Raw genomic sequence first — 13261 nt, forward strand, 5'->3', positions numbered from 1 at the left:
AGTAAACATGCTCTATGTGATCTGACCCATTAGGGATCCAGCTCTGATCTGGAATCTGTTCTCAATCACGTTTACCAGTTCGTTAAGCAACACCAGCCGTGACCAAGCCTCTAAGTGTGTGGCTGAGTTCGAATTTCACAGTTCTCTGTGGATTTATAAGTAAAAACTGTATAGCGCAGCAGGTAAATCTTTTCTAGTGATGCTAGTGGATAAAAAAAAGAAATGAAAAAGAACCATCGGTTTGAAGGGATAATGTCCTCCAATCATGGCAGGCTCTTGTGCACTTACATGTGCTTTCTCTCAATAGGTCTATTCTTAGCTCCTCTATTTAGTCTTACAGTCAGGAAGCGACGTCTGATGGCTATTTGACATCGACTGTGGCTTTGCTTTAAAAAAAAAAATTGCAATCACACATGAGGGCATTTGAATGAGGCGGGATGTCTGCCATTTAAAAGATGCCTCAAACACATTCACACGCGACACTGGAAGTCGAGAAAATCAAGAGGGAAATGCAGCTCAGACACTGATGAAAGGGTGGATTGTTCGTCCATTTTAATAAATGGTAGGTTGATAGACAGATATATGAAAATAACCTGCATATTTGTGCATTTCAGTCTGGTTCTTTCGTAGGTTAAAAAGCTAATGTAACATCCAAACTCCCAATAGTTACTCACAGGTTCCTTTTAAGTGCAGTAAATTAATGCTCCTTCATGGAGCGTGTGAATTCACCTCATCATGGCTTTCACACTACTGTCTTATAGCCATGAGACATTGTCACCTTTTTAAGATATAAATTAGGTCTCAGCAGCTGTCAGTGATTATGTGCCATGTTGATTATTCAGCACGGGACTATATCAGGAGTCATTTCAGAATCAGCCCCCCTCCCCCCCCATTTATTTTTTTTGTAGACAGAAATCTCTATCATGTTGTTGGGAGTGGGATAAGAATTGAGAGCCTGTTGAGTTCAGTAAAGCAGATTTTGGTCACTTGCTGGCAGCAATAAAATGTTAGCAATGCTATATTCAGCAGCTCTCATGTATAAACATCAGGAAAAAATAAAACGCCTACTGTGGCGTGGTGGGGGGGGGGGGGAGGGGGGGGGACCCAAACAGTGCTTGACTAAATGCAGGCGTCTTATCTTGAAAACACAGTTCCTAGTGCAATGTTGCGGAGAATAGTCACATTATTTGACATACTTTGATAAAGACAACACTGAGCTGTTTATGGCGCGTACACACACACACACACACAAACTCACATACCTGCAGAACATTTGACAAGAAAATTCTTCCTCAAACATAATTATGGAGACACCCATTCACCCTGAACACACACACACACACACACACACAGTACATGCATTCATCAAACTGAGGTTTAAGAGCAAAATGAATGAGATTTCTCCTCAGACAGAATTAGCTCAGGTAAGGAGGGAATTTTTACTGTCTGCTTTGTCTAATCTCCATAATGTTGGAGTGTTCTTAAGTAGGTGAAAATGCGAGAAGAAACATAATTTTGTTGTACTCCTGCTGACAACTGATCTGTCACCAGGAGCATGAGAAAGGAAGAGGGTAGCAAGGGAGAGACGGGAACCTGTGTGGGCCTGGTTTATCGTTCACACTCTGACAAGGCTACTTACCTGGAGGTTGTAAAAAAAGCAAACAAAAAAAAACCAAGATAAAATAAATATGTGCCATATACGCACTGTACAGCTAAGCTCATTAGATACTTCCTGTATCTCATCCCTCCCTGTACCAACCAAGACAGATCTCTCACCCTTGTTACAAAGCGCAATTACACCACACCAGACAAATATATCAGCGGGTATAATCAGTCAGAATCACCTGGAATGTCAAGAAGATATAAAAGCCGCCCTTCTTTAGTGCAACAAAGCTGGTGCCTTGTAAGGAACTAGGTTGGCCTCTTTCAGCATGTGCACTTGCAGCCAAGTACAAATTAACCTCCCAAGATCAACAATAAACCTAATTAGAGTTGTGTTCTGCCACACACATCTCTAAACACAGATCACAGCTTGTTGAGAGATGAATCTCCATCTGTCTGGCTGCACATTGGGAGGAGGAGAGACTCCGAGAAGATCAGTCACAGACATTTGCAGGATGGCATTTAATGCGCGCGCGTGTGTGTGTCGGTGTGTGTGTTCACTTCCGTTTGACCGCAGCAGCCTCTGCACACCGTCACACAAATACCAGGGCAGGACAGCTACTCCTGTACAGAGAGAGAGCAGGAGAGAGACTGTTGCATTCTGATTAACGAGACAGAGTAAGTTACATCTTGTGGCCACAAATTAATCAAAGTTTAGTGATATCTCATGGACCCACATAAATCACACTGTGGGAACGAGTTATATATCACAGCCGCAAATTCATCAAAACCGTGGGTAGAAGCTCATTTCTTGTTGCAAAATGATATTTTTCTCTCTGTGACCAGCTCCGAGCCTCCAGAACTGCTCTGCCTCAGATATCCAAACTACAATACATTTCCCATAATCGGATGAACAAACATTTTTTTAGTTTACGAGAGTCAAATAAAATATGGTCAGAAACAAACCCAGATGGCGTTTAATAGAATCTGGCCCACAATGATTAATCAAAAAAAAAAAGGGGGGGGGGCAGATTCCATAGACTAATCCTCCTTTCATTGGTTTTCCTATTAAATCCTTACACATCAAATAATAAAAGCTATGCTGAGTCTTCGTGCTGCCTGTCCTCATCCTCTCATGTAGACAGGGGGACCAGTGTCGCCACACGGGAGATTTTAAGATTGAAAAAAAATAATTAAAAAGGGCATTTTTGCTGGTTTAGTGTTTTCTGACTGGACAGATAATTTCCCTAAGCTGCTGTTGGACATGACAGCATTATCACTTTGCCTTTGACACGCTGCTAGATATTGCAGTGGGGACGCCGAGGTCCATATATGTTGCTTTTAGTGGTGGAAGATATCGCATCCATCATGATAACAGTCACTTCATCAGGTGTGATCCAACTCTGTAGATAGACAGACAGACAGAGTGTGTAATGACAAAAAAAACAAGACAAATAATCAGGTTGAGAAATTGGTTTATATAACAAAGTGGTTATTGGTTAGTATCATATTCCATATACGATAGTATCATATTCTATGGAAGAAGAGTGTGCATAATCCTTTTATTTTTTCCATGTTCTTAAGGATACAAATAAACTTAAAATGTTACAAATATAAATGTTTTTAAGACAACAGAACATACTGGATGAGGACAAGGGCGGAAGGCAGGGATATGGCAGCTTACATCGTGGTCAAACAGCCTCGTGAAGCACTGTTTGTTTATCCAGCCACTCTACAAATCTTTAGAGAGTGCTAACGAAGATGGAAGGAACTGGATATGTCTGGATATGTGTCAGCTGGAAAGTATTTGCCAGAGGAAATACTTGGCAAATAGTTAACTCTGTTAGTGGCAATGTCATAGTCAAAACATCTCAAGCAATCTTCTTGTTTTTTTTTTTGTATTTTTTTTTTTTTCTCAGCCTGAGCAGACGGGCTCGTGAGGTAAAGCGCACAGCCAGTGAGTGGAAAGTTACATTTCAACTTTTTTCTTTTTCATCAAATCCACTCCAATCATCACCCGAATGGCACTTTTTCAGCTTGTGATATTTCATACCCCTGCCTCCTCTTATTCAACAATTACCACGGTCAACATCGCACATCAGTTCAGGTGTTAGTTACACGCTAAAAGATGATGCCATGATCAACCCCGACACATTAAAAAAAAAAAAAGGGGTGGGGTCACATTACAATGATGCAATAGTTCAGGTTCATTTTCAATAAAAAACACTGATTATCCTAAAAGATGGGCGGGCGGGGGGGGGGGGGGATACAACAATCACTTACAAGGATGATGAGGAATGGTGTCATTGTAGAAGTGTCTCTTCAAAAATAGCTGCACTATTTTTTTTATTTTTTTATTTTCTATCATTGGGGCACTCTTCTGCCATTTCTTTCAAACACTGAATTTGTGAGGGGTTACTCAGATTTTACTTTCGGGAAAAACCAAAATACCCAGAGTTCAAGGGAACCACTCCTGTGGATGACGATTTGGAACTTCTGCAATAACAAACATTCCTGTCCTACAATGGAATCATTAAAGTTTTTTTTTTTTTTTTTAAGACATCTCACAAAAGATGTCCTCGAGCGTTTTTCGATGAGGAATACCACACGACTACATCTGTAATCACATCAACGTCTCCTACATTGAATGATGTTCTTAAATGGATCCACAGTCTTTATTAAATGGCTAAAATACAAAACAAGCTTTCATGTCTGTACAATATTTATCATAGTTTAACCCCAAAAACAAACCAACACTCTTTGATATACAAAAGATAAGAAAAGAAAACAGGGATTTTTTTGTCATTACATTATTTCTCAATGTAAAACTCCATGACGCATATATACATACACACACACACATATATATATATATATATATATATATATATATATATATATATATATATGTATGTATGTATATTCTGTTAAATATTGACTTTTTTTGCTATTAGTTTATGCATGGGTCTCGGCAAAAGTCATTTCATAAATTCTGAAACAAAAATTTCACAGGCAGTCTTGTCATGAAAGTGATATTTTCGGACTCGTGTGCAGGCTTCTGCTGTTACTAATAGCAAAAAAGGAGAATATATAACTATAAAAATGCATCTCATGCAGCTAAAATGTTGGCACATATTTAAAAAAAAAAAACCACTCTAAACATTTTTTTGCCAGATTATGTAGAAATGAAAGGATCACACATCATTGGTTACTGGCAGTATTCAGTAGGGTGGTGAGAATAAAAATAAAAAATAAACAAATTAGGTCTTTGTTATAAGGAGAACTGATATCCAGAACGATCTGAATGATATTCAAGGCTTTGACAGATGTGAGGTCTAAGGGCGAGTTTACAAGAAGTAAATATCTCTGCTGTGTACGTCACATCTTGTCAAACGTCTCTACTCTCTGATTACTTGAACCTTATATTGGAGGGGGAATTACTGTCTTCTGAAATATGCACACTTCTCGACGTATTGTAGCTGCACCTCGAGCTGAGCTGATTGTATTGTTAGAAGCATGCGGGCTGTTATATGGAGGAATGGTGAAACAAGCACTGGTGCGATATTCAAAAGAAAAAAAAAACTCCATCTATTCAGCTCGCCATTGGAGCACACTGGCTTGCCTTTGTTTGGGCTCTTGTTACAATTACTGCAGCGGTATAGCATGCGCCTACACACACACACACACACACACACACACACACACACACACACACACACGCACACACACACACTTGCAGAAACACGCAGACATGCACAGCCTAAAGCAGAGTGAGGGTGACGGTGAAGGAAGTTGTGTTGTGGTAAAAGGGTCACTTATGCCATTAATTCTGGGGAACTGTTGGGCGTTTGGAGACTCGCTTGCTAAGACAAGCGTCATCTTGTCTGCTGTGCCCCTCGGTCGACTATTCTGGCGATGCCCACTCTCCAGCAGTGGATTCACTGGTTGTTTTTAGTAGCATCTGCTTACAGTTTAGAGCACTAAGGAGACTGTAAGGGGCAGCCCCAAGCATGAATATATGAATAAGTAGTACACATGAAAACACTGTTTGACTGCGCGCTGCTTTCAGAGGCACAAAGCTCACAGCAACTTTTCAACTAGTTTGAACACGAACACAAACATCAGGTGTTTGCTCCACTCTCCACTGCGTCGTTAGCTGGGAGACGCTACTGGAAACAGCTGGGATCTACTATGCAGCAGAATCGCAGATCCCACTGGAAAACAGTGGCTTTCAAAGGATGTTAAAACCATTGTGAGCAGACTTTCCTCCACAGCAACTGCAATTTATGCTGAAATCTGGCCTGGAAAAATTGTCCTGCGATATGAGATATAAATAAAAATTGACATTTTTTTAAATGTATAAGTTTAGCTCTTTTTATACTGTAACAATTTGTCATGTTTTTGATTTTATAAAATGTTTCATGTTGAAAGCTATGTGTATTCTCCACAAACCTTAATCCATGTCTTTATTCAGTGGAGAAAAAAAAAAACCCCAACAAGACGAGGACAAAAAGAGTCCAGCCAAAATCTACAGCGTTCTGAAGGGAACTTTTTTTATAGAGCTGCTATGAATTAAACTACAATATAGACTGAAATCAAATGCTGTAATGTCTGTATAATCAAACATCCTCTTTTGGAAACCTGCGCAGCCTCAAGAAAGGTCGTAAGGTCATGTTAAATCCTAGACAGTTATATCCATTTTGAAATGTGTCAGTCACGTGCGGAAACGGCAAAAGCAAACTTGGGACACAGATCATCACCTGCAGGCATTGGTTAGATATTACGGAACTAAAAATGAAATGCATCGTGTCAAAAAAGGGAGATCTGAGTCACACGATCTGAAATATCGGTCTAGACAGGGGCCAGCTCTTGTGGCTTTGTGGGTTACATGACATGAAATGATTCATGTGGACTCTGGGTACATTTGCTATGAGAAAAAGTTTGAATGTTGCTTTGTGAGAGGGATCAGCGGATTAAAAACAAAAAGCTTCCATGTTAAGAGCTTATCGTCAAGGAAACATTAGCAAGCTGTATGGTTGTGAACACGGGTATTAAATCCCAGTCTTCCCTTTAAAGGACAGTTGGCATGTTGCCCCTGGCCTGTTGTTAAATGTACTCTATGTTCCTCTGAATAATAAACATACTGTATAATGCTGTCCTTGGTTGAATAGCCAATAGATTTTTCATTCAGAGTGACATCAGCCTCAAGAAAATTCTTATTTTTTTGTTCCTGTGAATCCAATGGACATACAGAGTGACAAGAAAGTAATAAATATATAAGGCGTCAGACAAACAGCACAACAGGTTCTCACGTCTGCGCGGTTCCTATAGGCCCTTTTCTTCCATACTTGGTGTGTATATGAGAGTGTTTTCTTGCATGTGTGTGCCACAGTGATGGTGTTTCATCCCTCCCTCTGATGTCTCCCAGGTCTCTTTGTCGCAGGCCTCTTTGGCACTCATCTAGCGTCTTGTGGTAGGCGCACGCAATCATCGAGCTTGGTGACTTGCATTGTGGCGTGAGCGAGACCTCTCTAAGACTGCACGGCGGTTGTCTGTCCAGGGAAAGAAAGAGAGAGAGAGAAGAGAAGAGAAGAGTGAGACTGAGAAAGAGCAAGGCACACGGGTCAATACTCAAACACAAGAGCTCAACTAAATGAAAGCTTGTATTGAGAGAGGAGTGAAGAGGAGAGGAAAGGGGAGGACAGGAGAGGAGAGGAGAAGAGAAGAGAGGAGAGGAGAGGAGAGGAGAGGAGAGGAGAGGAGAGGAGAGGAGATGACATGTCTGACAGAACAGCAGGAGAGAAACAGAAGAAGCTGCAGGAGTGGAGGTGCTCCTGACTGGTGTCATAGTAACTCCATTCAGCTGGTGAGTGTGGATTCCACTCAACAGCCTCTCAACCTTTTCTCACATTAGATTCAGCATATGCACAGATGACAAAATAACAAGCAAGCGAAGACGAACTGCTGGAAAAACAAACAGGGGCAGGAGAATAATAGGGCAACAGACAGATGAGTGGAAAATTAAAGGAACATCCTGAATAAATAAGTGTGGAAACTGTGAAGAACAGGCAGGTCACTAATTGGGTTTCCTCCCTCAAGTAGATTTCCAAAGACTCGTAGATACGAAGCCGAGGGAACAAACACCTTAAGGAGACACATAATGTTCCATTAATTTGTCACCCATCCACCCTCATACATACACCACATATAGAGCAAAGCAATGAAGGAGCTTCGTGTATCTGCTTAATCCAGGTCTCCTTCAGAGGGATTCCATGCAAGCTGAAAGTGTGCAACATGTTCTTAACTGAAACATGTTTTTGAAAGTAATTTACCAAAAAAAGACAGTTTTTGAAAATAACCCTCTAAAACCTCAGGGTTTTCAGAAAATCTTGATAAATTTGTCAATGTCAACTAAAACCTTTATTCCTCTGCAGTATGCAGATAGAAACAGAAAAATAAAAAAGCTCAGAATTTTGGCTGCTGTGTTAGAGGACTTGCTTTTACCCTGCTGTGAAATATTCTTTTAAAAACCCTGAACAAAAATGATGTGGACTTCACATGCAAGCGTTGCCTCAGGTCTCAACGGTAACTTATGTTGCATTAAGTCCAAATGAGTTAAACCAGGAGAAGCTTGAAGTACATCCCTCCGCCAAGGCCATGTGACATCATCAGATCTGGATCTATTCTGAAATCGCATCATTTTTTTCTGCAAAACAAGTTCTGCCATCTGAAAAAATTTCAACCAAATCCCTCCACAACTTTCAGAGTTCTCCTGCTAGCACACAGATTAACGCCGGTGATCACATGGCCTCCTTGCAGGGGTAAAAACTAAACATTTGAAGTAGTTGCTATACACTTTGTGACTAATTAGACAGTGGTTGTTTTCCTGCAGTTTAGTCAGAAAGCATGGCCAGGAACTCTTTGGGTCCTCGGTGTTGCCAGCCCCATGGCAGAGTCATAGGAGCACTTCCTCCAGGGCTGTCCAACCATGCCTGCCCGGAAATGGCCATGCCATCCGCTGGGCAGCCAGGTGGCAGGTGGGGCTGGACGCAACCAGGAAGCACAGCCATGGCGATGACTGCAGGCACACCCATGCAGGACTCCCTGGTATTTCCAAGCTTGCCGCCACCACCACCACCACCACCGCCGCCGCCGTGCCCATTACTCAGTGCCAACTGTAGGATGCCAGGCATCCTAGGCTGGGCGTTGTTTAATAGCACTCGCTCCATCCATCATGTCAGGTAATGAGCTGCAAGTGACTGTGACGACTAGGAACGCATACAGAAACATGTGCACGCTCACACACATGCACACACACATACATACACGCACGCACGCACACACACGGACTCCCACCATCAGAGAGGAAGAGAAAGCACTCCTTCTTCAGATTGGATACATAGAAACACGCAGATGGTGCACAGGAGGAGAGAGACAGAAAGAGAGAGGGAAGGAAAACAGAGTGAAAGAAAGAGTTGGATGTTAAAAATGATGTTATGCTTCCATTGTGTGTGTGTGTGTGTGTGTGTGTGTGTGTGTGTGTGTGTGTGTGTGTGTGTGTGTGTGTCTTTTTTAGTTCAATTATATTCCCATACAGTAGGGGAGGTGTTTAAGATCCACCTGTAAAAAACATCATCACTACTGATCTATATACTAAATTTTATATCCACAGTTAAGTGTTTCACTCTGTGAGCAGGACTCATAAAACCTCCCTCCACTGTACAACAACAGGGACTCAACACAATCCATCCCTGCCAATCATCTAGAAGCCCAGTTGCTGTAACCTTATTTCTGGCTGAGAAGTTGCCTTGAACCCTCACTATATCAGAGGAGCATCAAGGAAGAGCTGCAAGGATATTCTGAGTCTAATGTGGGCTCATGTTGGTCTACATCTATGACTGTACAGGGTGCTGGGATAAAAGACAGCAAGGAAAGATCAAAGAGACGAATAAAATCATTAAAGACACACTGGAATATCAATAAAAAGATCTAAAATAGCAAAAAGAAGCCAGGTTTTGAATAAAGAGGGCACTTTTCAAGCACAATACAACAGTATATAATTCAGTTTCACATGCAAATTAAACTTCTTTATAATAACCTGAAGCCACATTCTAATAAATAATGAAAAAAAAACAATTAATGTATTTTTATGTGCAACATCATTAGGGAGCCTGCGGTGTGGCCTAGGCTCGAACAGAGAGGTACGAATCGATTCATAAGAGCACGACTATGAACTTTATTGTGAAAGAAGTACTTGACCTCATTTGATATTTACAGTATATATTCTAAAAGTCATCAAACATAAATCCTTTCAGGTCAAACTCTGTCTCAACAACTCCACAACAGTAAAACAAGCAAATATAACATCAATCCATATATTAAATAGTGACCTTCTGCACTTTGGAAAGTTCATTGGTGATTATTGAAGAAAGTCAACATTTATATATCAACATTTATTATATGATTGTAAAGTTTTCTACCACAGGAATAGCAGATATTTCATTTCAGAACTCCCTTTGCAGAGGGATGATTTGATATTACTCTTTTTTATGGGTTTAGGCAGCTGAGGAAGTTTTGCAGAGCATTTGTGAGCTTGTTGTCATCTGTTCTTCTAACTTGAAGGCAGAAGGGTGAGTTTTAATTCATCAAGCAGCTGCTTAATAAATTATTTGTTGTTTCTAGAGCTGAGAGATTCCAGGATTCTATCAGCCCCAGCGATCTTAGTTCCCACAGTAAAAATACTGTACATTTTCAATATGTTTTTGATTTACGTAGCAGCTGCTGGTGTCACTAATCAATACAATCATTCATATTTCATTTGTTCTAACAGCTGAAACTAAAGTGCCTGAGACACCCAACAAGGCAGTGTGCTCAAACTGTGGTTTCGAATCCTTCTGTCACTTTTCTTGCCATGATTTCAGCCATTTTTCCATGCTGTTTAAACCAAAAACAGTGCTGAGTGACCACTTGTTGAAAGCCTGCAAGAATCACTGCCAAATAGGAGACAGCTTTAGAGGATTAACACATGAAAATTCCCCTTCGGGTGTAATTGTATGTAACTGCCTGAATATATGGGAAAGGTTTTGTCAAAGACTTTGCAAAAAAAAAAAAAAAATATATATATATATATAAAAGGGGGAAAAAAAACTTCAATCACAATGCATCTCCCATCAGAGGATCCTTGAAGTGAGAGCTATTGACTCCCCATAAAGACTTTTCACTTCCTATCTTCAGGTGCATAAAAGCCCATTTTTTCTTACCCCACATCAATCTATCACAACAATTGAACAAACAGCAGTCATTTCTACTGGGGGAGAAACATTACTACTAGCCTCTACTGAATTGAAAGCTTCACACACACACAAACATAATAAACATACATATATACAGATAGAGAGGGAAACAAAGTGAGACTGGGGGTGGGGGGTGGGAGTGGTTGGGAGGAAAGGAGGACAGATCCACACACAAAAGACAATCTCTACAGGTTTTCTGGAGCACTGATTGTAACTCTTTCTACTCGTATTGGTTTTGATGGCTGCTTTTCCCAGAGGTGACATAGTACTGAGTTACAGTAGGCACGACACAGAGGAGCACGGGAACAGGAGACGACATTGACAAAAGAAGAGCAGATATTCCATGTTACAGACGGGAGATGTTGGTACACTAGAACTTAATTAAATGCCTCCTGGCACTGTTTTTCTAAAAAAATGCCACTAAATGCATTGAGGGTTCCAGTGAGGGTAGGTAGGGCAGATGGAGGGAGAAGTCACTAAAACACACTATCCATCCTCTCACATTTTGTATATGCAAAATATATTGTCACTTACAGTGAGTGTTCAAGCCATGCCCAAAGGAATGGCTTGGTGCATTGCTTTGAGGGAACACACTCCCTCTGTTTCTTGCACGCACGCACACACACACACACACACACACACACACACACACACACACACACACACACACACACAAGCATATCCTTGCATGTATATCATGATGATCCCTGCCACAAGGGAGAGGCTCCGAATAAGACAAGGGTAATAGAAGGAGGAGGGGATGCCAAGATTACTAAACAGCTAAAGCAAAGGCCTTAAGCCGGCACAGTCAACTCCAACCTTCTCCTGACTGTTTGGAGGGTCTCCAGTGAGATGTCATTTCATGTTATGACAGACGATAGAGCCGCAGCTTCCCTGGTGGATTCCCCAAAAGAGATTAAATATCATAATGACTTTTGTGTTGCTGTCGTCTTTGGCTAATTACACAGAATTACATCATGATAAGGATCTTTGATCTGCAAAAGAAGGAAAGGCTGCCACTCATCTATCAAACGCTTTCAGCGAGGGATACTTTGAGGAATTACCTCTCAGTGGTCAGAGTAAACAGGAAGACTTTTAAGGGATTATTCTACGTTAGTTAAATAGACTCTGGGTGGTATCAGACTCTAGGTCAACATCTACACAAAGTGCTCAAATTCATCAACAGAAAAATGAGGTCAGGTTCACATAATCGCCAATTATGAGCATTAAAAGCTGCAGAAGGCAAAGAGGATGCAACGTAAAGGCGAGAATGAAGCTGAGTCTATTGTACCATATCTTTCTGAATCATACATTCATTGTCTTTTATGCTAAACAATTGAGTAGAGGACATGATTTCTCTGACATGTCGCTTCTCTGCTATGTTTCTCTTTCTCCGCACTTCATATTTTGATGAGCTGGGACATAATAAAGGTGATTAAATCTCAGCTCGACATCTTTTGTTTGCGTCACTGTCAAAAGGGAGAACATCTGTAGCAGCAGCAGCAGCAGCCGCAACCTTCTATCACCTCTTTTCATCTCCCCCGCCCCCCCTTCCCCTTCCCCTCTGCCAGCCTCCAAGGAACAGAGTAATGGAACTCCCTACACAGAAACAAGATATGGTGTATAAATGGGATGCAGAGGGAGAGAAGCTATTTCTTCCTGCTGAAAGTTATGGGGCAGGTATCGCAAAACTACAGTTGTGGCAAACACAGCTCCTTGTTCAGCCTTGAGAGTAATCACCCCAAACAAGTACCATGGGAGGGAGAAATAGTTCAGCTGAGGAAAAGGTGTTTGGTTGAAAGACGGCGGGGGACAAACATTGTGGATGGTGGTGTTATTGAGCCCTTTCTTGTTAATGGTAGTCACTTTTGTAAGGAGTGGTTTTATGTTTAGCAACCAATGCAACGTAGAAGATTAAAGCATCGACTGTATCACTATAAATCAGACTCATTTTTTTTTAAAGGAAAAATACTGTATGTGCTGCATGCACAGACACATACTAAACCAATGTTGTTCCTGTTAACATGTCAGATCTTCTCTGGTGAGGATATAAAATGCATTTATTTATTTTTTTCTAGCTCTAAAAGTAAACATTTGTATATAACATGTGCTGTGATTACCGACTATCGTGAAACATGTTTGTGCCAAACAGTCAGGCAGCATTATGCTCAGACCATGCTCTTTTCAGTAGGGTTGTTAAGGGATAGCACGTGAACGTGAACACATTTCATGCTGTGTGTAGTCAGGAGCATGATGGAGAAAAAGGCTGCATTTATGCACAACATGTCTGGCTGGAAATAAAAAATGGAAGTAAAAAGCGAGGCTGGTTGGAGAAAAAGCAGCCCTGATGCCTTTTTTTTTTGGAG

The 13261-nt window shown here is 41.0% G+C and overlaps 1 protein-coding gene across 6 annotated transcripts in view; it reads right to left on the reverse strand.

Moving 5' to 3' along the window:
• Positions 1 to 2863: 2863 nt before the first annotated feature.
• diaph2 (diaphanous-related formin 2) overlaps positions 2864 to 13261 on the reverse strand; it is a 363855-nt gene continuing 353457 nt past the window's right edge. For 5 of the 6 annotated variants that reach the window (XM_086222012.1, XM_086222015.1, XM_086222014.1 and 2 more), the window contains one exon: positions 2864 to 7154. In XM_086222012.1, the coding sequence (XP_086078138.1) occupies positions 7090 to 7154 (65 nt within the window). In that variant the 3' untranslated portion in view covers positions 2864 to 7089. The remainder of the gene's footprint in view (positions 7155 to 13261) is intronic. The other variant, XM_086222016.1, reaches the window with a different exon arrangement.

Source organism: Aulostomus chinensis, chromosome 13, assembly GCF_037954235.1.
Source record: "Aulostomus chinensis isolate RoL2024-O1b breed Wild chromosome 13, RoL_Achi_v1.0, whole genome shotgun sequence".
Lineage (NCBI taxonomy): Eukaryota > Metazoa > Chordata > Actinopteri > Syngnathiformes > Aulostomidae > Aulostomus > Aulostomus chinensis.